Genomic DNA, 23,154 nt, shown 5'->3' on the forward strand with positions numbered 1-23,154 from the left:
CTGCAGATTGATCCAGAGTATCTAGTTCTAAATCCAGAAGAGTAGAAGAGCATTAAGTGATCAAATTTTGACCATCTGGAAATCCTCCTCGAAAGTATATTGCGGGAAGAAATCTATTCTTGGGCACATTTCCCAAGAAGAGGAGGAATTTTCCTCTTTTCTAAAAATCCTCCCCTAGCTCCAAAATGCACCTAAGATAAGATAGCCTAGTGGGCACAATTCCCTAGGCAAGGAGGAATTTTCCACTTTTGCAAGAATCATCCACTAGGGCCAAAATGCACCCAAACAGCCTGCTAGGGTGCAAATCCCAAGGAGGGAAGGATTTTTCCATTTTTGGGAAAATCCTTCACCTCACTCAAAATGCGCCAAGCATCCCCCCTTGGGTGCAAATTCCTGGGCAAGGAGGATTATTCCTCATGTGCAAAATTCCTTCTTCAGGGCCAGAATGCACCCTTGCATGCAAACAGTCTTGGAAATCGCAAAAAAAAATGGTTGTGTTAAAATTTCCTCCTTAAACCCCAAGCATGCTAGGATTCTTGGACAGTGAAAAAATGGTTATCAAAGAGTTCCTCCCTCAAGTCCAGGAAGCGCCCAAGCATTCCTCGAGTCAAGGAAATTAATTTTTTTTTTACTAAGGCAAGAAAATCCTTCAGGATATCTCATATGTGCCCAAGAAAGAAAGAAACGTGTGGCGGGCAAGTTTGAAGCATGCAAAATGGAATATTCTTCATTAATGACGCAACTCAAGACATAATGGAAGTTACTATTTTTGAAGTCAAGTATGACGAGCGGGGTCCATCGGAACGACAAGTCATCTCCCCCTCATTATGGAAACACAAAGTGTGATTGGAATTGAATTAATGCAATTGCCAAATTTGTCTCAGTGCCAACTTGGCAACTTGGTGGGTGAAGTTCCTATTTAAACAAGACATGAGAGTTTATTCTTCACAATGCATTTTGGAGAATTTAAGCAAGAGCAAGACATGAAAATAGCTAAGGCAAGGGTTTTCATCATCCAAATTTTCTTATCTTCAAAGGTTTTTATTTATTCCAAGTCTAGAATATGCTGCATGGAATTCTTCCATTGGTGGAATTTTAAGATTTCCTTAGCATGAATTTAATGTTAATTATTTTATTTTGCAAGAATGGCAGAGTCAAGCAAAGTGGCAAACACTTCCAGGCAGACACAAATCAAGAATGAATAGAAAGGATTCCTCCCTAAGTCAAAGATTATTTCAAAGTGGAGAGAAGTCAGTGACACCAACTTAGGAATATTCAAGTTGGAAGAATTCAGGAAAAGGATATTTGGTCACGATGGACACCCTTCGTCAATTGTCACCAAGAAGATAGTTAGAAGTGGAATTGTGGCGGTTGTCGGTTTCCCTTCTGCCATCCAGTGCCTGGAGCTGATCATTGAGTGTGCAAAACACTACAACGTTGAGAGAAGAGCAATTGTGGCACCTAATGGCAAACTCTTGGCAAATCACACCACTAAGGCAATTGGTGAGGCTTTTGGAATCCTCGCATTTCAATCCATGACGTTCAAGACTAAGGAAAGGGCGGCCATGCTTTATGACTCCGGAATAGAAGGGTGTGCTAGAATCATCAACAGAAAGTGGATGCAAAATCCAAAGCCTCACCATTCCAAAATGCCCAAGCAACTCATCAGCATGGACTTCAAGCAAGAATACGGTGATCTCGTGCGGATGATTAGCCAAATTATGGGATTTCCACAAGCATTCATCTTCGAGCCATGGATGTTTTGCTTCATTGAGGAGGTGATGGATGCCACAAAGATGGTGGATTGGGCAAGAATGATCAGTAACAACCTAGACGAACGACTAAGGAATTTGAAGCACTCCCAATCCTTCTACATGAGCTCATACATTGTCTACATGTTGGCAAGAATGGGTAAGTTTAGCGGATTATCAAGCAAAGGACCCATGAGATGCGGTCCAGGATAGTTGAAAGTTCACGAATGCTATCCGCAATTGCACCTGTACAACACTACTTGTTTCAAGAAAGCAAATGACACCTTCACCACGCAGATTGTCCGAACCTTACAAGGAGGTGTTCACACAAGGTTGTCAAAGGAAGCAAGGAAGTTGGTAAAGAAGTATGGAGCTTGGGGCATCCAGTTTCCACGATTCACTTACATCCAGGTCCAAGGATTCTCTTCCTAGCCCTATAGGCTCCCAAGATACCCAACAAATAAAATGGTGTTGCTTGAAGTAACGAGACAACTAGCTGCCTATGACAAGATTCAGAAAAAGAAGGGTGGGCTTGAATTTCCAATTGTCATGGGAGATTATGATGAATTGTGTCCATCATTGGCAACAACGGAAAATTCAACAAAGGAACCGCTATTCTACCACCTCACACCCCACATTGCAAGATCGGATTTTGATTCGTATGATAAGATAAGAATGGTGGCTGGCATGAGGCACAGGCATAGGATATGGCTAGAAGATTATTGCGCTAACGCCAAGGATGATTACAAGATCAGGGAAATAATGTTTTCCAAGTTGCCTCTAAAGATGATAAGGATATGCGAAATCATCCAACTACCAAATCAAGTAGAAGAGGATGTGAACACCATTCACCCTAATTATGAAAAGAAAAAGATAAGCTAATCCAAGCACCTAACTGGTCAGAACCAGAAATTGTTGATCTAGATATCCTAAGCCGACCAGTTATGAAATTCACGAGGCACTAGGTTGAATGTCACATCAATAAGCTGAAGGCGTAGAACGCTCAATTGACTTATAATTTGATGGAAGATTTGGAATCCCAAGATGAGGCCACTAAGGGGTCATCAAGAGCTCAAGCTAGAGAAGAAGCAATTCCCTAGGAAAGGACAGAACATGAAAAGGAGAAAAGCATTCCCAGGGATTCATAGACAAGGAAAAGGCGAGAGGTCAAAGAGAGGAACCACAACAGAACAGGTGAAGGTTAGAAGAAGCACAATCACCTAACAACTCCTCAAGTGTACATGAAGTTGATATCTTCACAAGAGAAGTAAAAAGAATTCAGCTGTAGGAAGAAGGCCAAGACATTTCATAGGCACTGGATATACTCAATGTCAATGCTTTCCAAAGGCCTGTTTAGCGAAGAAATGAGGAACAAAAACTTCCTCCAGATACCAAACAACAATGGGAGACTTAGGACTCCTTGAGGAAGTAACACAGGAAAAGGAGCAGGAAGAGACACATGATTAGTAGGCAACCGCTCCAAATTGGTTGAAAGAAAGAATAAGGAAAGAGCCAGAGGAAGAAATGGATCCTACACTTGAAATTGAAGAATTTCTAAGCCGGATAAACAAACCAATGGAAAAGAAAGCGGCAAAGAAATTCTCTCAAGTCACCAAAAATGAGTCAGGATACAAGACTTTGCATATGGTAGTGCCTAGGGTTGACAAGGACGGAAACGAGATCACTCTAGATGAGTATGATGTTACAACAATTGATCTGGGACGTGCTACTAGGGCACAAGTGATAGAGGATTTTGATGATTCCTCTCTGGCATTGAAGGATGTTGTCGGGTAATTATGTCATATCGTAATTAGAATGTTAAGTGTGTTAAGGGTCAGTGGTTACCTAATGGTTGCCGACAGTTGGCACCGGGCAACCTGTACCTACACCTATATATATGTACTTGGGTTTCTATTTCAGGGTGTGGATATTGCTTAAGGAAACTATGTTTTGAATGTACTGGCATTTTGGAATCAATGAATACAGACATATGAGTTCTTGTTAGTTTTTGTGTCTCAGACCAGCGATCAGACTTTAATTTCAGATTAACATTAAGTAAATGATAAGCAAGTAAACTAAAGAGAGAAACCAAGTGCACAAGAGACAAACTCAATTACCCTGGGAAAACCTCCAAGGAGGAAGAATCCAGCACTAAAGACCCACAGGTCAAATTATATATTCAATTCTGAATTGTAACAATACAATACTTAGCTCAAGTCATGTGTCTCAGATCTGGAATCTTCAAACTGCACACTTGAATGATTCAGATCTGCCCTTTTAACACACCAGGTCTGCAATTCTATATTCACCAAGTCTTAATGCACCATCTAACAGTAATAAGGAGCACCGAAATTGATTTGTCTTCCTTGACTAAGTTTGCCCAGTTCACCTCTTATTTTCACACACCAAGGAGCAGATGGATTTCACTTATTGCATGAATGAATGGATGAAATGAACTTGGCAAATGATCTTTATTTATATGTGCATATAACCTTAAGTCAGCCTTAATTAAATATATATGTTTGGCGCCGAATTGGTTTAGTGTGGTGTGTTCATTATAGGGCTGGCCCTGTTTAGGAGCACGCTACCCTCTTTGGCATCTAGCGTCCAGCCCTACACGTTATGGCTTGGTGAAAGGGGGGCCAGCCCTTTAGGGATTCGGATGTTGCCTTAGGCAATCCGAATCCCCTTTTCTGAGCCTAGTTACAAACAATACTTCTCACTTGCATCTTTGTGTACTGTTACATTTCCTATATCCCTATACTATTATGCACTGAATGCACACACACCCCTCAGGGGCAAGACAAAGGAATGGACGAAGAAAGTGGAAGAGAAAAATAAGAAATTGAAAAATGAGAACAAAGCTCTATGTGAATATGTGCAACGCTTAATGCGTTTGTTCAGACGGGAAGATCGGACTTTTGTTCCCCCCTCTTCTCTTCCAAAGGAATCGGTGGATGGACTTGAAGAGATAAGATCGCTCAATGTTCTAAAGAATGGGTAGAAAACATCTTCACTGCAGAAGGCAAATTCATTGAAGACTTGGCTCAGTTCTACTGGAGAATCTTGGCCATCCTTGGCAGATTGGAAAGTGTGGACAATTAAAGGGAGGACATGTACATCTATCAGGACATGACTATTCCACGTCTAGAGGCACTAATGGAAATCCCCAGGCAAGCATTAATAGATGGAGAAGTCATCAGGAAAAATGAAGCATATGACTTCCCTCAATGGTATTGTGCGGTAAATGCTGGGAAGGAATTCTTCGAAAGATCATAAATGGAGTTAGCTCTATTGAGGACAGTGGTCAAGAAAATCGAGGAAGAAATCCTTATTACTGTCGAGGCATTGTTTGCAAAAATGATTTGATGAGGAGCTGACAGTGGATAACCTGAAGGACAGGCTGAATTCTTCTTCATGGAATCCTTCTCAGAGGGTCATCCACAGAATGTTTCCTTAATCTTGAGCATAATGTGCAAAACCTAGGAGACAATGCCAAGATGGGAGAAGGTTTTCTCCAAGTGTGAAAAGGATATTGCTATTTTAGAGTATAAGTTGGAGACTGCGCCAAGTGTCCCCATAGGAGAGCTCAAGGCCATCATGACTAGGTTCATCACATTTGCTATCGGGGAGAGAGATAATGGTCATCCTATTTTGGGTGAGAATCTATTAAATGCATGATGGAGTGATGACTCATTTAATGTATAGTGGGCTTGGAATCTATTACCAGCAAACATCAAGCCAAACAAGCTCATATCCATCACAAAGTCGCAAGTTCGCAGTTGAAAAATTGGAATCGCTTGTATGATCTTCCGCAATCTTAGCATACACAAGATTTTGCTCAAGACAGGATAGAGTGATCGTTATAAACTTTATTTTGTGTTGGTGTGGTCACAAAATACCCATCAATAGGACCCTCAAAGGAAATTATCTCAATTGCTACATCTATTTCTTCTTTTCCTGCACACATAGAATCATCTACAAACAAATCATTGTTAGAAAAATAAGGGGACTCGACCTTACCCATATTCTTCTCTTCTTATTTCCTCCTGTCTATTGCTATCCTTGTCCTCCTCAAATTCATCAACATCCTCTTCATATTAATAAGCTTGGCCACGAATGCTCTTTCCCTCCTTACAAGAATTGAAATTCCTAAATCTTTTCCCAAGACCAACCTCATACTCTTCCTCCTTGTCATCTTCAATCTCACATACAACTCACACAATTTGCAACTTATCAATTTTTGCTTAGAGCCTATGCTCTTTGCAATTATAGATCTCCACCTTCAACAAAACTCGCACACACAGCCACAACTATCCTCTACCCAACAACGAATCTGGAAGACATGCCTCTCAAAACCCCATCTACCCACCTTCACACATAAAAGAAGTTTGTACACCTATCCAACTCTATCTGTGCCAAAGGATAGCACATATTCTCTCATACAAAAATCATTCTCTCAAGCTCTTTGCAGTTACTGAACTCTCTCATATCTGCGACAAAATGTTAGAGATTTCCTCGATCTCAACTTACCACAGTCTCCTCAAAACATCTTCCAAAAAAATTCCCACTCTGATACCAATTGATGCAACCAAAATCAGGTAGCCTAGTTAAAGGTAGCTGATTTCAGAGCTATACCCATACAAAGACCTCTTATCTTCAATAACAAGATAAAAACAAACTAAAAGACAATGCTTAATGGCTTACAGACTTGATAATATTTCCACCGATGAATATATAATAAATGAGAAGCAATATATCTCGAAGCCCTGCTCAACACCACACAATTCTGCAATAATTCATATTATTGTTCCATAACTACAATTTAAAACTAATCCAGTAAGTGATAGTCACAACTTCTAATAGAAGGAACTAGGTCTCCCAAAGACACTTCATAACAACTTTATTACAATGCCTCACACCCAACAAGATAAACTACTACAATATTACCTTTGTTAATTTAAAATCCAAGAAATGAACGGAAAATGACCATTGTTAATACTCACAACTACACTTAAAATTACACTAGATCTCCAAAAAGATGTATGACTCTGGTTCAAATTCCTCGACTTGGTTTCTTCACTATTCCCCATCGATGATCAAACCTTTTGTTTGCATTGTATAAATAAAAGGTGTAGGAACTAAGTTTAGAATATCTGCCAAAAGGAAGCAACCACATATAGGCATTAGCTACGAGTGATAAATATAAATTGTAAATAAGCCATAGCAAGTAGGGATTAACTACTAAAGGCTGTCATGAATTATTTGAAGCTATCTTCACTCCTCCATAATCTATAAAGTTGTCAAACAATCAATTATTCACCAGAACTAGGATAATGAATGTAACCGCCACCAATAAATTCAAGAGTAACATTAATGCCTAATAAGTGGGACTGCCCAAAATCAACAAACATAACCGCACAACTAAAAGGATCCAAACAATAAGCGCAGGCCTTGAAATTGGAACCAGCATTGGTGCTCCTGCATTAGACTCTGCCCCTGAAAACTGAAGTGAGAAAGAGCATCATTTACAGGTCTAATATTTCAATTGGAGTTGCTGACTCTTTTGCCAAGTTTTGTCTTTCTATTGCCAAGTCTGACTCTGCTTGACATATCACTCCTAACTTGTGCAGCCCAAGTCTAGTTAATATGCTTTGGTGAATTTACTCCAAGGTTCAAGAGCAAAGTGGTGAATTGCTTGGCTGCGTGGAACACAATTCTATTCTTGCTACTGACAGGTAACAGATGCATACATACTACCTCACTAGTTGCAATGAATGGACTTTTAACTTCACTTTCCCTTGAAGCTTGGTTACAAAATCTTGGCTATGCTTGTACTTGCACTCCAAAAACCTTCATAAATAAAATATAAAAATCTCTTTAGGCAATATGTGGTTTACTTTGTTTGATAGGGTAAAAAATTTAATAGAACAAATATATCTACAAAATGCCCTTGCATTTGTTGTAATTAAGGTGTCTCAACCTTAAAGTCCTAACATGTTGAATTATTTAATTTTTTTGCATCCTACATGGAAGGTGAATGTATGACATGGAATTCTATTTTCTAGGAAGTTGTTTAGTCTACACGGAATGTGGACACCTTTGGAAGTGTAGTTATTTATTTGGCAGGTGCAGTTTCTTATGCAAGTTTGGTAATAATTGGCAATTACATATGTTTGCATTAATTATCAATTGGAAAGTTATCTTTTGCATGTGTGATGTATTCAGCATCTTCTGTGTGACATCTTCATGCTTATGCATGGGTTTTGGAAACTTGACATTTACTGCATTGTAAGCTTTATAAATACAAGTGTTTTCTAGAAAGAGTTGAGAAGAGAAGAGTTGTTCATTTTACAAGGGTTATGCTGCTGGATTTCCTCCAAAGAAGAGCAAGATGGAAATCTCCATGTTAAGTCTTAAAGCCTGAAAATGTATTGTAACTTGTTGCTGAATAATACATTGGCTTGATGTTTTGGAGTGTGGGGTTTTTTACCTGAAAGGGTTTTCCCCACATATATCTATGATTTCTCTTCTGTCTCATTCTTCTTGTTTCATGACTCTGAAGTATTGAATTTGTATGCCGTAAAGCTGCTGAAATTTTCTTAGATCGGATCTTTCCTTTAAGGTTTAATGTATGGGAAATCAACTATGTCTGTTTCCACTTTTATGGCATGGTAGTATGTGCTTATATCAGTATGTTGTAATCTGTTTTAAAGATACACGTGATACTGTAGGTGCATATTGACCTTGGAGGTCTTTCTGGGATGCCCTTGTTTGCCTTCAGCATTGACTAAAAACAGATTGAGTTCTTATATCAATCTTTTAATGTCCTTAGACAACCACTTTTAACATTTAAAGATTAGAATGCTCGTGTTTCATTATAGCAACTGTCTATCAATCATAGTATTTGCACCGTTATATACAATCCATATGCATTCCAGTGTGCTTGGAAGCACTGGACCACTCCCATCAGAGTAAAAGTAAATTTAAAATGATATAGAAAAAGCTATTCGGTTTCATGCTGTTCCACATTGACGTGCTGACTAGGCTACTACTTAAACAATCGCTTCCATATTCGTGGGCACCTTACATAGTACTAAAAGCATGCACTCTCATTTAACCTGTTCATCGGGATTTAAATTGAATCTCCTCAAATTTAGATGGCCCTACAGAAAGAATATGCTTGAATTCTAGTATAAAATTAAACTTTTTCATTTGTTTGCCCCAGGAACTACAAGAAGGAAAATAAATGAGTATGGTTTATTGGTATTCTCCATAGTTATTTTCTAGAAACGAGAAACCTGGCTAAGAAACAACAAATTAATTAAAAAAACTACAAAGAGGTTGATAAGAAACTCGAATGGAATACTCTGCATTAACCTGGAAGGTTTATAATTCACATACAATGTAGAAATCAGATGAAGTCAATAGACTATATACTTAATACCAGAAATTACAAACAAACACCCATGTAAATTACAAATTGGATACTTAAGATATTGCTCCCCCGCTGAATACCCAATTTGTAAATAACATATGTAGCATACTTGTTCGGAGCGTGGCCCGTTCTCTTCCACCGATAGGTGACTGGGGAGGTTTAGGAGCAACAAACTTATTTGCAAATAAAACTTTATATAAAATTTACAATTAAAGATTAAACAAATGGGGCACTTCAATAATGATTCAAGCACAATGGACTCTGCAACTAATAAATATTGATAAAGTCTCGGTAGACTTTAAAAAAATGGATGATTTTTTAAAAAAGCAAGCTACTACACTCTAATTACAGATAAAATTCTACAAAATTCAATTAATGCAATTTGATATGCTTGCTCCTTTCTCTTGAGCTCTGTGAATTGGGTTCATACCAGATGATAATAAACCCCAAGCTCTAACTTGCAGAGGGCGGCTGGCAATTTGACACAACAACCTTGCATTCCGTGGCCATTTCAACGTTGAAGATAATAAGAAGGCAGTCGCTGATCTACAGATGTGCTTGGAGGCACTCCATGAATACATGTGATGAGAGGCCACAATCTGCATATTCTTGGAATTGAACCGAGCTCTGCTCACGTCCATTCAAAATTTTTGTTTCAGATACCGTTGCATTATATATATTATTTTCAGTAACTAGCAAAAGATTAAGTAACTTCAATCCTTTTTTCATGCATGTGGTGTTTGGAAGTATGAAACTATCATTATTTTTATATATTGCGATTCAACTCTATATTTATTATTATTATTACAAATATGGGTAGATGAAAACTGATCAGAAATAGATAGTTCAATCCTTATAATAATCACCTTTTTCAATTAGTTTTAGCAGGCTAAGGTATTTGACCAGACCTTAATATTTGTGGGATACATTTGATAGCTGTATTCTTGTATTTAGGGGTGATAATTCATATCAAGAGGTTAGAGAAATCATAATTTTTTATTTGTTTTTTAATCATTCCCTATGTGGAAGCATGACATATGGTGGAATTGTAGAAAAGAACATGTAGTATTGGAAGACAACAATCTTGTCAATATGCGCTAGTAGCCAATAAGTTCTTGCATTAGCATTTTAATTGTTTATATATTGGCTAGTATATATTCAAGCAATATGTCTTTATGAAAGAAAGTAAATCTTATCAAATTATGGAAGAGCATTATGCTCACATACTCTTGAGTGGGTAGTATAAAACTTACCTTTGAAAATATGTTTCCTCTCCTAATTATTTATTTATAATATGGAATGTTTCTCTTCATAATTATATTTGGTAAGTATCTTGTGATATTTTTAATGATCATCATGTTTATAGTTATTAGTTTTGTTATTCTCTTAGTTTTCTATACTTCGTTTTTATTAGCTTCAAGATATATATAACAATTTGTAATGAATTTTTTTAGCTACAAAAAATAGTGAGTAATAAATAATAATAATAAATTAATTAAAAAGGTAAAAAAATTATTTTTAAGTTAGAGTGCTAATTACAAATAAGAATTTTAATATATCAATTCTTATATAGATTTCTATGTAAGAATGGTATTCTTCTAATTATAAATAAGTATTTTTCCATATCAAATTTTAGAAGGTCTTTTATTTGCAACGTTTTTTATGCATCAATTTTGATATTAAAGCACGCTATAAAATGGCCTAAAGAGAAGTCAATTTGAACTAGGGAAGAAAAGATGAGAGACAAACTGTTGAGAGGATTAGAAGCCTTTGGCATGATGAATTTGAAGATGAACAAGAGAATGGAGTAGCCCTGTTTGGAACAAATGGGGTAGTAGATCTGATTGAAGCTATTTCAAAGTAAAAGGCCAAAATTAATGTAAGGGGTTCAAATTTTAAAGGTGATCTATATCTTTATATGTTCATTGATTGGCTACAAAAATTAAAGAAATATTTTGACCTGGAAAGTATAGATGTAGAGAACCCAAGGTGAGTAAAGTTTGTAGTGAAAAAGATGAAGTCACACACTACTTATGGTGAGATAACCTCTAAAATAACAAGAGAAGATAAGGTGAATGAAAAATCAATTTATGGCCCAAGATATTAAAACAATGGAGATCAAAATTTTGAAGTGTAGATTATCAACAAAAAAATATTCAAAAGGATTCAAAATTGTAAATAAAAGGAATTGTTTGTATTGGAATACTTAAAATTGTTTACGAGGTTGAAAATATGAATATATTTATAAGATAGTGAGTAGGTTTATTCTACAAACCTCAATTGGATTTCTAACTTTTAAGGTGAGTTGGTCTAATCAAAGAAAAGTAAAGCATATCAATATGATTTGAGAATTGAGAAGAAATTCAATTGGGGTAAGGGTAAGTTGTTCTGAAAGAAATATAACCACACTTCCTGTAGAGGAAAAGGAAGTTCCTTAGAACTTGCCAAGAATGAAGAGCCTTAAAAAGTGAAAATGTGAAATCCAACTCTAGAGGAAGAGGAGGCATTATAGATAAAAAAGAGGAGGAGCTTTTGGTAAATGAAAATAATTTAGATGTTTCAATATGCCTTGGAGTCCATAAGACTATACTACCCTCAAACCCCCCAAAAGTTAATGGTATCCCAATAAGAAGAAGAAGTTGAAATAAAGAGACAACAAAAATTAACATTGCAAAGAACCCTTATATCAAGAAACAAAGAGATAATAGGGATTGATTAGAAGAGAAATAGTATCTTTTGGAAAGAAAGGAAAAGAAGAAAGAAAGATATGAGTTTAAGTATAAATTGTGCAAAGTGATTGGAGGTGGTGGATCTACAAAATTCTAGTAAATATAGAAATAGTAAACATGTTATAAACCCTTATAAGATTTCCTAGTTACAAAAGGATATTATGGATATTATGTAATGATGAAAAAGTCATATCTTTTTACTTTAAAAAAAATAATTATGAAGATAAAGTGTTATGTGATACGATTTGATGGATACATATGCCATTTGTTGTTGTTAAGTCCTTGGTAATGTGGTTGGAAAGTAACCCATCCTAGAATGGAGAATATTTATAAAGTAAAACATGAGGGAAGAAAACATGAGGGAAGAATACATCTCTTAAAACCATGGAAAGAAGGGGCATTTGAAATGTCAACTTTCTCTTTCAACAATAATCAAAATCAAGCTTGAAGAGAACAATTAAACTCTAGATAAGATAAGAAGTGATATGGAAGCATGTTTTGGAGCCAAGGGAAACTAATTTGAAGAATGAGGTATGATGCAAAATTGATGCAAGAGAAGTAAAGTGATAATGGGACTCAGCCAATGAAGCCAAAAGTGCACCTCAATAGATGGATAACAAAATTATTAGTAGTCACTTTCACTTTATTGAACTCTTTGGAGAAAAAATGGTGGACAATACTAGAGATTATAAATTGATTTATGAGCTACTTTTAAGAGATTTAAATAAACAAAAGGTAATAGATTAGAATAGGGGGAAACTTGAATGAAGAATCCAAATTTTGAAGATCCAATAACCAAATGGGGAGTTCTAAATGGCATGGAAGAAAAGCAGACATTTTGAATAGGCTTAAAGTTAATAATACTTTTAATAGAGAGAATAACAAAAGAAATCAAGTGAGACTCTACAATTAATACTCACAAAATTGAGAGGAATATTGATTCATGGGAAGATGAAAAATATCATGGAAATACTCAAAGAAAGTAACTTAAGAGTTTTATCAAAGGTGACAATCAAACTCAATCTAGGTATTGTGGTTATGGGCTCTAGAATTGACATTGTTTACCTACTTTATTTCATATTTCACAAGACATTTTATATCTTTTTAAGACTTTGTCCTTAATTTTATTAATACCTTTTAAGTTTAATAGATGATATATGGCATATAATGAATACATGTGTTTTGTGAATATTTATGGATGTTATGATCTCATGATGTTGTAAATGGTAGTAATATAGATGAATGCTTGTTTTTTGAGATTCTAACTTGTAGAAATAAGTCTGACTGCTAACCCACAACCAAACCAAATCACCCACAACATGGTGTCCCCTGCAACTCACGAGTAGCAACCAAGGAGGTGCCAAATGGAACATAGTTGTCAATGAAGAAATGGTTGGATGTTATTTTTGTTGATGTTGTTATTAAAAGAATAAATGCATTCGAATAACATAGAGGATCAGAGATTACTTTAGTGGCGAATATTCGCCAATGGCGAATTTTTCATGTAGGCCATGTCGGAAATGGCGAATATTTTGTACCATCTGGGGGTGGCCATGTCGCCAGAACATTATCAATTTCCGTCAAAGTCACGGCCTGATCGCCATATGTTTTATGCAATTAAATGTTTCTATGCGATGATTTCGCCAATACAATATATGGTGGTCACACAGTAAATTTAATTGTTTCGCCTACACTCTTCGAGGTTGCCTTAATAGATGACCTTAATTCACCTATAGGCATGTGAAGATTTGTTAGCCAGGGGGACCCAATTCGCCCAACATCTTGTCGACGCGTGTCTCCATTCACTCCAACTTTCGCCAACTATATTATATTCGCCTATTATTTGGACGACCTATAATCGCCTTGAAAATTACATGTCGTATTTGGATGACCTATAATCGCCTCGAAAATTACATAAGTCGTGTTATAGTTACGCGGGATTCGCCAAATATTTGTATACCATATAAAATTCCCGCGAAATTCGCCATATAAGGATTGGTATAAATACATGCAAAGATCAAATCTATCTCAACACAATTTGGTGGGTTCTAGGCTCTAAATTCTGATCAATAGTGAAGTTTCAGACCAAGGAAAATCATTGTTGTTGATTGTATTGGCGACTGCTAGTGACCTAAAGCCTAAAGGTGAGCGAGCATATTTTTGAAGTGGTATATTATACATTATAGTCTATTATTGCTTCTTCAGCAATTTGATATTTTTTTGGCAGCCTTTATTTCGTTGGAGATGTCGAACAGGAAGAGGGGTAGGAAACCTGAATGTGGGGAAGGCTAGGAGAGGCCAACAAAAAGCAGAACGTTGTCTTCGTACGTTGGCATTGGAAAAGATTGTGGTACTGGTGAAAATCAGGAAGGTACATCATCATAAGTACAAGTACAAAATTTGCCACCTGCACCGCATGTTGAAGACAGCAGCGAACCTGATATCTCGAATCGGGATGATCTTGAAGAAGATTATCTGGTAGATACCCAAGTTAGCTGGAATGATATAATCAACTTGGGTGATGATGCCATTGATGAAAATGAATGGAAGGGGAAAAGAAAAGCCATATCAAAAAAGGGTGAACCACAATCAAAAAAGGATCGGAAGTGGGATATGTCAGTGAGGAATTTTCAAATTAATTGGGCATCAAAGTATCCATTCATTGAACCAGTGGAGAATCCAATTGAAGGCGAGCCTCCAATAGAATGCAGGTGTAAGATTTGCACTTGGAAACATAATAAGGAAATTAGGTTGCAGCTAAAATTTGACACCATAGAAAAGCATATGGGTAAAGTTTATGAAAAACGAATGATAGACGAGGTTGAAAAATCAGTGATAAGATGGAAAACAAAGGATGAATGTAAGCATGTGAGGAATGTCGAAGAGTATTATTTTCATGAGAAATTACAGACGAAGCATGCTAAAGTTAAAGGTTCTATTGAAGCTGTTTTTGGAAAAGCAATGCAAATAGAACAACTGGGAAAAGTTGTTCAGTTAACCGTTGTTTTTCATATTTTTAGCAGAGGGCGTGCTATGATAGATTTCCCATCAATTAGTGGTTTATTATACTTTTTGAAAGTTCCTAACTATCCTAATAGACACTGGTCAGTAAACAGTAGATGGGAATGGGCAAGTTGTCTTGCTGAGGTTGAAAAAGAAGATGTACAGGAAAAAATAAGAGAGTCAAACTTCATTGCATTTTCTTTAGACGAAGTTATGACAGTAGACAATACTTCATGGGTATGCATGCATATTTATACTATAGAGAATCATACCCACTAACCTCATCTACTATCTGTTGCTAAAATGAAGGAGAGTGCGATAGCGGAAAATTTATTTCAACTAGTAAAGAGAAGTTTAATTGAATATGGAGGTATGGATGACATGAAGGTAGCCAAAAAATTGGTTTGTGTTGGAGCAGATGGAGCTTCAGTAATGCAAGGTCACAGGAACGGTCTTTGTACAAAGATTGAAACTTCATTTGCACCGTACATTACTGCAATTCACTGCATGGCTCACAGAATGAATCTAGCTTTTGGAATTGTGAGCAAGTTTGCTTCGGTTAAAAAAATTGAAATTTTAATCAGAGAGCTCTACTCACACTTTTGTCGAAGTCCCAAGCGATTTATGGAATTTCACCACTTTGCTGATGGATTAACTGATGGGAACAAGCTTCTCAAGGATAATGATACCAGATGGATCTCTTTGGATGGTCCAGCGCATTGAGTGTTTTTAGAATATCCATCCTTGATTGGACTATTTCACACAACTCGCGACGAATCAGATCAACCAAAATTTCTTGAACTTCTCGGCAGGTTAAGTAATTTAGAGACACTCTTAACTTTAGCAGCTCTTCTACCCATGCTAGACGAAATGAGAATATTATGAAGGCTACCCAAAAAAGAGCTCTGTATATTGCAGAATATGCTACGTTGCGTAAGATGACATTCATGACCCTTGACAATCTCTATCGAAATCAACCAACACTATCTGATGAAAAATTTGTTAAGTGGCGGACACTCACAGATTTGAACAATCCTGATAACTTTTTACAAACCGGTGCAGACGGAGAGGTATGTGCCAATGTACGGGGAGTTGAGATACCAATGCACTTCTATGCCACGGTTGACCCCGAGGAACCAGGAAAGCGCCCCAGGAAGAAACTAGCAAGAGTTACAAAGGAAGATTTCGACAAGATTGTTGAGACTGTAACTACTTCTGTGAAGAAAATTGCATATGATCTTTCCTCACCAATTAGAAGCAGATTCCCTCCTGACAACCTACTCGAAGCCATGTCTATTGTGTTTCCTCATTATTGGAGCCTCAACAGTGCATCTGATTTTCGAAGTAAGTTATTGACTTTGGTAAAACAATTTTGCATATCCAGAGAATTCAATGGAGTAACTATAAATGGAATATTAGACGAAACTCATCTTCGAGAGCAATCATCTCGTTTTGCATACACTATGAAAGAACAATATGCCAAAATGGAGAACCCCCGTGAAGAGGGATCAATAACAAGGCTTTGGAAATATATAGCTGAGAACGCATCCTTGTGTGGTTCAATGCCAAAATATGTGAAGCTTGCTGATTTATGTCTTACCATGATATTGGGTTTGGTGGAAGATGAGAGAGTTTTCAGTGCTTTGGGGTTCCTAAAATCAAAGCTAAGAAACAAACTAGACAAAAATTTGGAAAATTTCTTGAGGCTCTATACATCTAGGTATGATGTCCACACTTTTCCTTACGATAGGGCACTGCAAATCTGGAGGTCCAAATGTGAAAGAAGAGGTTTGGGCAACACTTCAAACCAAAGTGCCAGTGGGACTACTGGACGTACTGGTAGCATTGAGATGCAGTTCGGCAAAGATATGCAGACTCAGACTCAGAGTAAAGAAACCACAGACGAGAATAAAAAAAGCACTGAATTTGATGAGGATGAATGGCAACTGTAAGAGATTGGTATTTATTAATCTTATTACTATATCTCATCATTAATATTACAAAAGCATATTACTTTTTGCAATTAGAATTTAATATTGATTTGTAATTGTATTTTTCAACTTTCTATTTCCATATTTAAAATAGCATAATAAAAAAAACCATAATGTGTTTATTGATACAAAGATGTTTATTGTTTATTTATACATGTTTGAGTCTCAAATCTGTATGAAACATTTCAGAACCATATGATACAATTCATTCAATAGTAATACACATGTCGAGAACTTAGATTTTCATTAATTCTTTCAAAATATAGCCATATGATACAATTCATTCAATAGTAATACACCAATCTGTGTGATTCTCCATGCCAATTGCAAAAGTGAATACAAAGTTTCAGAACCCTTAGCAAATGACCCTGAATTCCCTTTTATAGAAACAAGAGAGCAACAACAACTCCTATGTGATTCTCCAATGTCCATGCAAAAGTGAATACAAAGTTTCAGAACCCTTTGCAAAATTGCAAATGACACTGAAATCCCTTTTATAGAAACAAGGGAGCAACAACAGCTTCAGGTCGAATTGCAAGTTTGCAACATGTGAACACTGAACATCAAAATCACAAACTCATCACATATTTATATGGCCATCACAGGTTGTATTAGCAATTTAACATCTGCTACATGTTTGATGTCTCCTGTTCAAAAAACAGAGTTCAAAATTAAATATTAATTCACGCCATGACAAATTAAACATAAATAATAGCAATGCCTAAAACCTACTAATTAGAAATAGAGAAATGCATAAATGTTAAAGCAAGGGAGAATTTGAGAATACAAATTTACTAGCTGAAGTTTTGCAGTGTGCATCATAGATTCATAGGCTGGATTAGCAAAATAGCAATAGCGAGTGCTATTTTTTTCCTATTCATAAAATAGATTCATAGGCTAGATTAGCAAAATAGCAATAGCGAGTGCATCATAGATTCATAGGCTAGATTAGCAAAATAACAAACATAAAAAACATAAAACCTTGAAATTAAGAATAAAAGAAGAAAATTGTGCAATACATACTATGATTCTTAAGAATTTTGTGCCAGTTTTTGTAGGGTGCTCCACTCTTCGTCTGATGGAAGGTCAATATTCTGTAAACTATGGAAAGTCAACTCCAACTTCATCAACATTCCATATTTAGAAGATTTACTTGACATCACTGTTTCATCCAATATCGAATTTAGAGTTGTAAATAGTTGGATGAATTCCAGAAAGCTTTTGGGAGTTGTGTCCTTTGGAAGCAAGTCTAAATCAAACTTCATTTTTATCTCCATGCTTTTTTTGTAAGCTTCTTCTCCAATGAATTTATTTGATGTGTCAACAGGCTTAGGCAAACCAAGTTTAATCAAATTATTTTTCTTTTCTTGCAGCTTCACTATCTTTTTTCCACAACTGTCCATAACTTCTGATGTTTCCCTTAGCTTCTGGCATTTTTGAATGATAGATGATGTCTTAACTGTGGCATCAATGCGGCTCTTAATTCCCTTGGATGCCAAGTAGTTGTCACTGGAACTGTAGACTACTTTCAGAATCTTTTTTGCCATTGCCTCTTTTGAATAAACATGTGTGCTCTTCTCATAGTGCCCTTTGATTTTTTTAAAAATTTGTCTCATACTTTCAGTCAATTGAAACCATTCACACAACTTCTCACTCCTCTGCATTATTTTCCACCAAATGTTTTCTTGTATATACTTTGTTGTATTTTTCATATTATTTTTCAATCTATCCTCCAAAGTTTTTATTTTATCATTTGCATTGTGCAGGTTTTCTTTCATTTGTGCGCATTTTTTTCTTTCTTCCTCTACTTCCTCTTGCAAATGTTTTTCTTTTTCCTTCCCATGATCCAATAGGTCCTGTAATTTTCTCATTTCGGTGGCAGCAGACTCATAACTTTTGTATAATTTTTGAAAATTGGCTTTTTCCTCAACAATTTTTTTACTGCTTTTAGCCAGTTTTTTTGTTAGGACCTTCAATTCTGCATCCTTCTTCTCCTGCTTTGCAATTTCTACTGCAGAGCCCAAATTTTTTATCCCTTTCTATAAATCATTGCACTTGCTATCTGCTGCTTTCCTCCTTGATTTTTTGTTTTCCAGGTTTGCCTATAACTTTTCTATTTGTTTCTCTAGTTTATTTTTTTCTCTCTCCACCTTTAGCAGTGAAGTGTAGACCACTTCATTAGTCCTTTTTGACACACTAATTTTGTCCACATTATGTACTTTGGAAAAATCCATTTGGAGGGTGCTAACATGAAATTGAGAGGGATCTATCTAACTATGTGGTGGATTTTTATCTTTAGATGGGCTCGGGGGCATAACAACCATGAACTCCATCATATCTTGTTGTGGGTCATATGTTGGAAATACCATGTTCCTTGCAGGTTGTTCGTTTACAACTTCAGACACGGAATTCCTATGAAATGCTTTCTTTTTTTCTTTATTTGCTTTTGTTGTGTGTTCATATTTTTCATAGTAATCATGAAATTGAAAATCTGGGCTTGTTGAAGCAATTGAATGTTTGAAAGGTGACATAGGAATACCATAGGCTCTAGTTCCACTTATTCCTGTGGTTTTAACTAATGCTTGACCAGGATTACCAACAACAGTTTCTAATGTTGTCCCACTCCCACTGACACTTTCATGTGTAGTTTTCATAGTCTTTTGAGGTGTGTGATTTGAAGCTACAAATGATTGATTTGTAGTGTCAGTGGCACTTGATATAGGATTCTCAATAGTATGAGATTGAGTATCTACCTCTAGTGGCCTCTTGCGAGAGATATTTTGTTGTTGCCCTTGTCCAAGACCAAGACAACTACTATCAGTAGTAGTACCCATGCCAACATCACCAATCACAGCGGCACTTGACTGAACAATAATAGGAATACTATCCCCAGATTCCCCACCAGTGGCAGTGGCACTTGATTCACCACCAATGGGAATACCATGATGTGGTGGTGGTTGTGGATTTGAACCTGAAACAAATGTAGGTGGATTCTGAGGGTAATGAGTAGTACCTATCGGTGATGAATCTAAAGAATCAAGTCCAATGACTGGTCTATAAGGACCTTTTGATTTTGACCCTGATGGAATTTGTACCTGAAGTGGATACCAAATGCCCTCTCCTCTAGGACCTAGACCACCACCTTCAAATCTCATTTTTCCCACAATGCTTGCCCCTTTCATATATTTCTCTTTCATTGCCTCATTGACTGCACCTAATATTTTAGGGACTGTAGTAGTTGTTTGAGTGGGCTCAACCTCAGGCTCATACTGATCAACATCTTCACTCCTATCATATGATGTTGTGGGATACTCCATATTCCACAATTTGCTAAACTTTGCATCCTCGTCGATGCTCTCAAATTCTGCACTTGTCTTTGGTTCACTGAGATTCCTCCTCATAGTCCAAAAATCATTTATTTTGGTTTGAGTCCAATAATTCTCTTTACATTCATGCAGAATTGATTTGGGAATAGTTTTCTTAGATGGATTAGCAGATTTTAGGTAGAAATTGTGGGACCTCCTATTTTGGATGCCCTGGCCCTCCTCTATTGTCATATGTGTGTGCAATGCCATAATTTGTGATGAAATTTCTTTTGTTGAAATGTTATTGTTAGTTGCAATTTTCTCCATCTCTTTTTTAACCTCATCCCAGGAGTCCTTGTTTCTAAGTTTTTCTAGCAATGGTTTACTTTCATGTTGACATAACGCTGAAGAGTTCCCATTTTTCTTAAGCCTTGCTTGAACTACACCGATTGGATCATACTGCCAGAGACCCTCATCACCAAAGTTAAAAACTGTCAAAAAATCATGTGCCACATTGAATGCTTTTCTCTCAAATGTGAACCCTCCACATGAGAAAGGCAAGGAAGGAAATGTGTTCTTCTTTTGCTGACCATGGAAGTGCCTAGCTGTGCTCTCCAATTGTCGTACATACTCTAATGCAAATACCCTCTCTGTCACATGTATTGGAAGTCTGTATGGTTTTACTGTCGATCCGTAAAACCTTAACACAGTGAATTCTTCCATGAAGAACCAGTCAGCCAATTCTATTTGACTTCCGATTTGAATGCAATCTCTACAAGACACAGGCAACCTAGGCATTAGAGTGCTTGTAATTTCATTATACATTGGTGCCAAAAAGAAGTCTACAAAATGGTTGTAGTTCTTTCTGTTATCATGCATCCTTATCTTTGGGGTCCAATCATATATTGGACACTCTGTTCTCTTCCCAGTCTTCTCATCAATCTTATAGCTCACAATTTGAAGCTTGTTGGTCTCAAATATTGCACGATACTTGGATAGAAGGAGATAGCACAAGTAGGATGAGAACCTAAATGTCTTATAGGAACCTTTTTTGATCATCAGTAATTGTTTTTGCATGGATTTTACAATGTGCTCAATAAAATTATATCTTACTGGCTGACCTGCACAATGGATATTATAAATCATTTCAAGAAGGCTTGCACCCACTTCCCTATCATTTTCCAATCCCAGGCAAAACGACAACAAGGAAATAGTATCCCCAACTCATGGAACAAAATTTTTAGAATCATAAGGAGGCTTATGATTCTGATCCAACACAATACTAGTACCAATGTTTATTAGAGCTTTGATAAATGAATCTCTGCGACTTGGATCAAGACTCTCATAATTCCATGCCAGCTTTTCAAGGTCAATTTGGACGTTTGAATTTTGGGCTTCAAATCCTAGGTTCAACAAACGAGCAAATTCTCCCTCATTTATGGATAGAATTTCCTCTTTTGTATTTTTATTGACAATTGTTTTTTTATCTTCATCATAATTTTCAGCGCAGACCATGACAAAATCAGGGCAAGGGAATACTTCAGGTAACACCATGCTTCCCAATCCAACATCCCACGATGCGATTTTATTTGTTTTTTGTTGTAACATTGGGTTGAAAACAGTAAATTTTCCCCTGGATGCATCTGCCGCCTTACTAGACAATGTATATCTAATATCTATGATACGCTTTTCACCATGGATAGCAGGATCATAAATATCATGGTATTCATCAGTGAAACCTAGTGTTTTAACCAATTCGGTTAGTTACATTTTGTTTTTCACTTGGCTTCTTGTTGAACTACTGCTTCCCGTTTTCCCCATCACTATTATTGTTAATAATTCAAAATAATGCTAGATAAAAACCTGAAAATGCTAACCCTCAAATTGGACCACAAGATTACCAAAAGCAAAAAAGGCGGGATGTAGGTGTTCTAGATTTTACTCAGAAATTGGAATTTCTATTTCACCAGATTGGTGCAAACAGTCTCTGTTGCAACTTGCATTCCTCAATCTAGTAGTTGTTTCTGAATCTCCCTCGATTTACAGGTTTGTCCAAGAAATGAAAGACGATTATGATTTACGAGTCTCTTATTTTGAAAACTCTAAAAAGTAGAAAAGTAAAACCTAAAGGATAAAATATCTAGAATCATGTTGTAATTTTATTAATTACTATTAATAACTTCTCGATGTCAAAGGACAAAACATTCATTACTTCAGTATAAATTCCGAGGACATTAAGAATCATGTTGTAATTTTATTAATTATTATTAATAACTATTTGATGCTGAAGGACAAAACATTCACTACTTCAGTATAAATTCTGAGGACATTAAATGTAATACGTTCAATTCCAGGCGAAGTTCTCTCAAACGTGTTCACTTCCCACATTTGGGCCAAAATCCACCCTAAGTCGTTGATCTTTGCTCATCCAACGGACGAGGGACCAAGGTACCTGTTGTGACTTTACGGGTCTGTTTTTTAAGACTGTATAATAATTTTAAACTTCCACCCGAAAAAGTACTTTATATACTTACTTATATTTAATTAAATTTAAAACGTTTCAATTCCGGGCGAAGTTCTCCCAAATGTGTTCACTTCCCACATTAAGGCCGAATTCCACCCTAAGTCGTTGATCTTTGCTCATCCAATGGACAATGGTACCTGTTGTTAGTTGTCATGGGTCCCATGACTTCTGCCAGTTTTCAGGCACGTCACCATACTTGTGTAACTTTTCCGGGCAAAGTTCTCAAAAATCTGTTCACTTCCCACATTCACCCCGAAATCCACCCTAAGCTATTGATCTTTGTTCATCCGACGGTCGATGGTACCTGTTTTAAGATGTAGTGAGTCCCACGACTTCTGCCATTTTTTTGGCACATCACCATACTTGTAGTCGTGTCACTTTTCGGGTTTGATTTTTAGTCTATTTAATCATTT

General features: G+C 36.5%; 1 protein-coding gene across 1 annotated transcript in view; it reads right to left on the reverse strand.

Annotated features, from left to right (window-relative positions):
* The window catches only part of LOC131065826 (uncharacterized), a 130,160-nt gene extending 120,330 nt beyond the window's left edge, over positions 1-9,830 (reverse strand). The window contains exon 1 of the mRNA XM_058000464.2: positions 9,620-9,830. Within this exon, the coding sequence (XP_057856447.2) occupies positions 9,620-9,830 (211 nt within the window). The remainder of the gene's footprint in view (positions 1-9,619) is intronic.
* Between the last annotated feature and the right edge of the window lie 13,324 nt (positions 9,831-23,154).

The sequence above is a fragment of the Cryptomeria japonica genome, chromosome 6, assembly GCF_030272615.1.
Source record: "Cryptomeria japonica chromosome 6, Sugi_1.0, whole genome shotgun sequence".
Taxonomy (NCBI): Eukaryota; Viridiplantae; Streptophyta; class Pinopsida; order Cupressales; family Cupressaceae; genus Cryptomeria; species Cryptomeria japonica.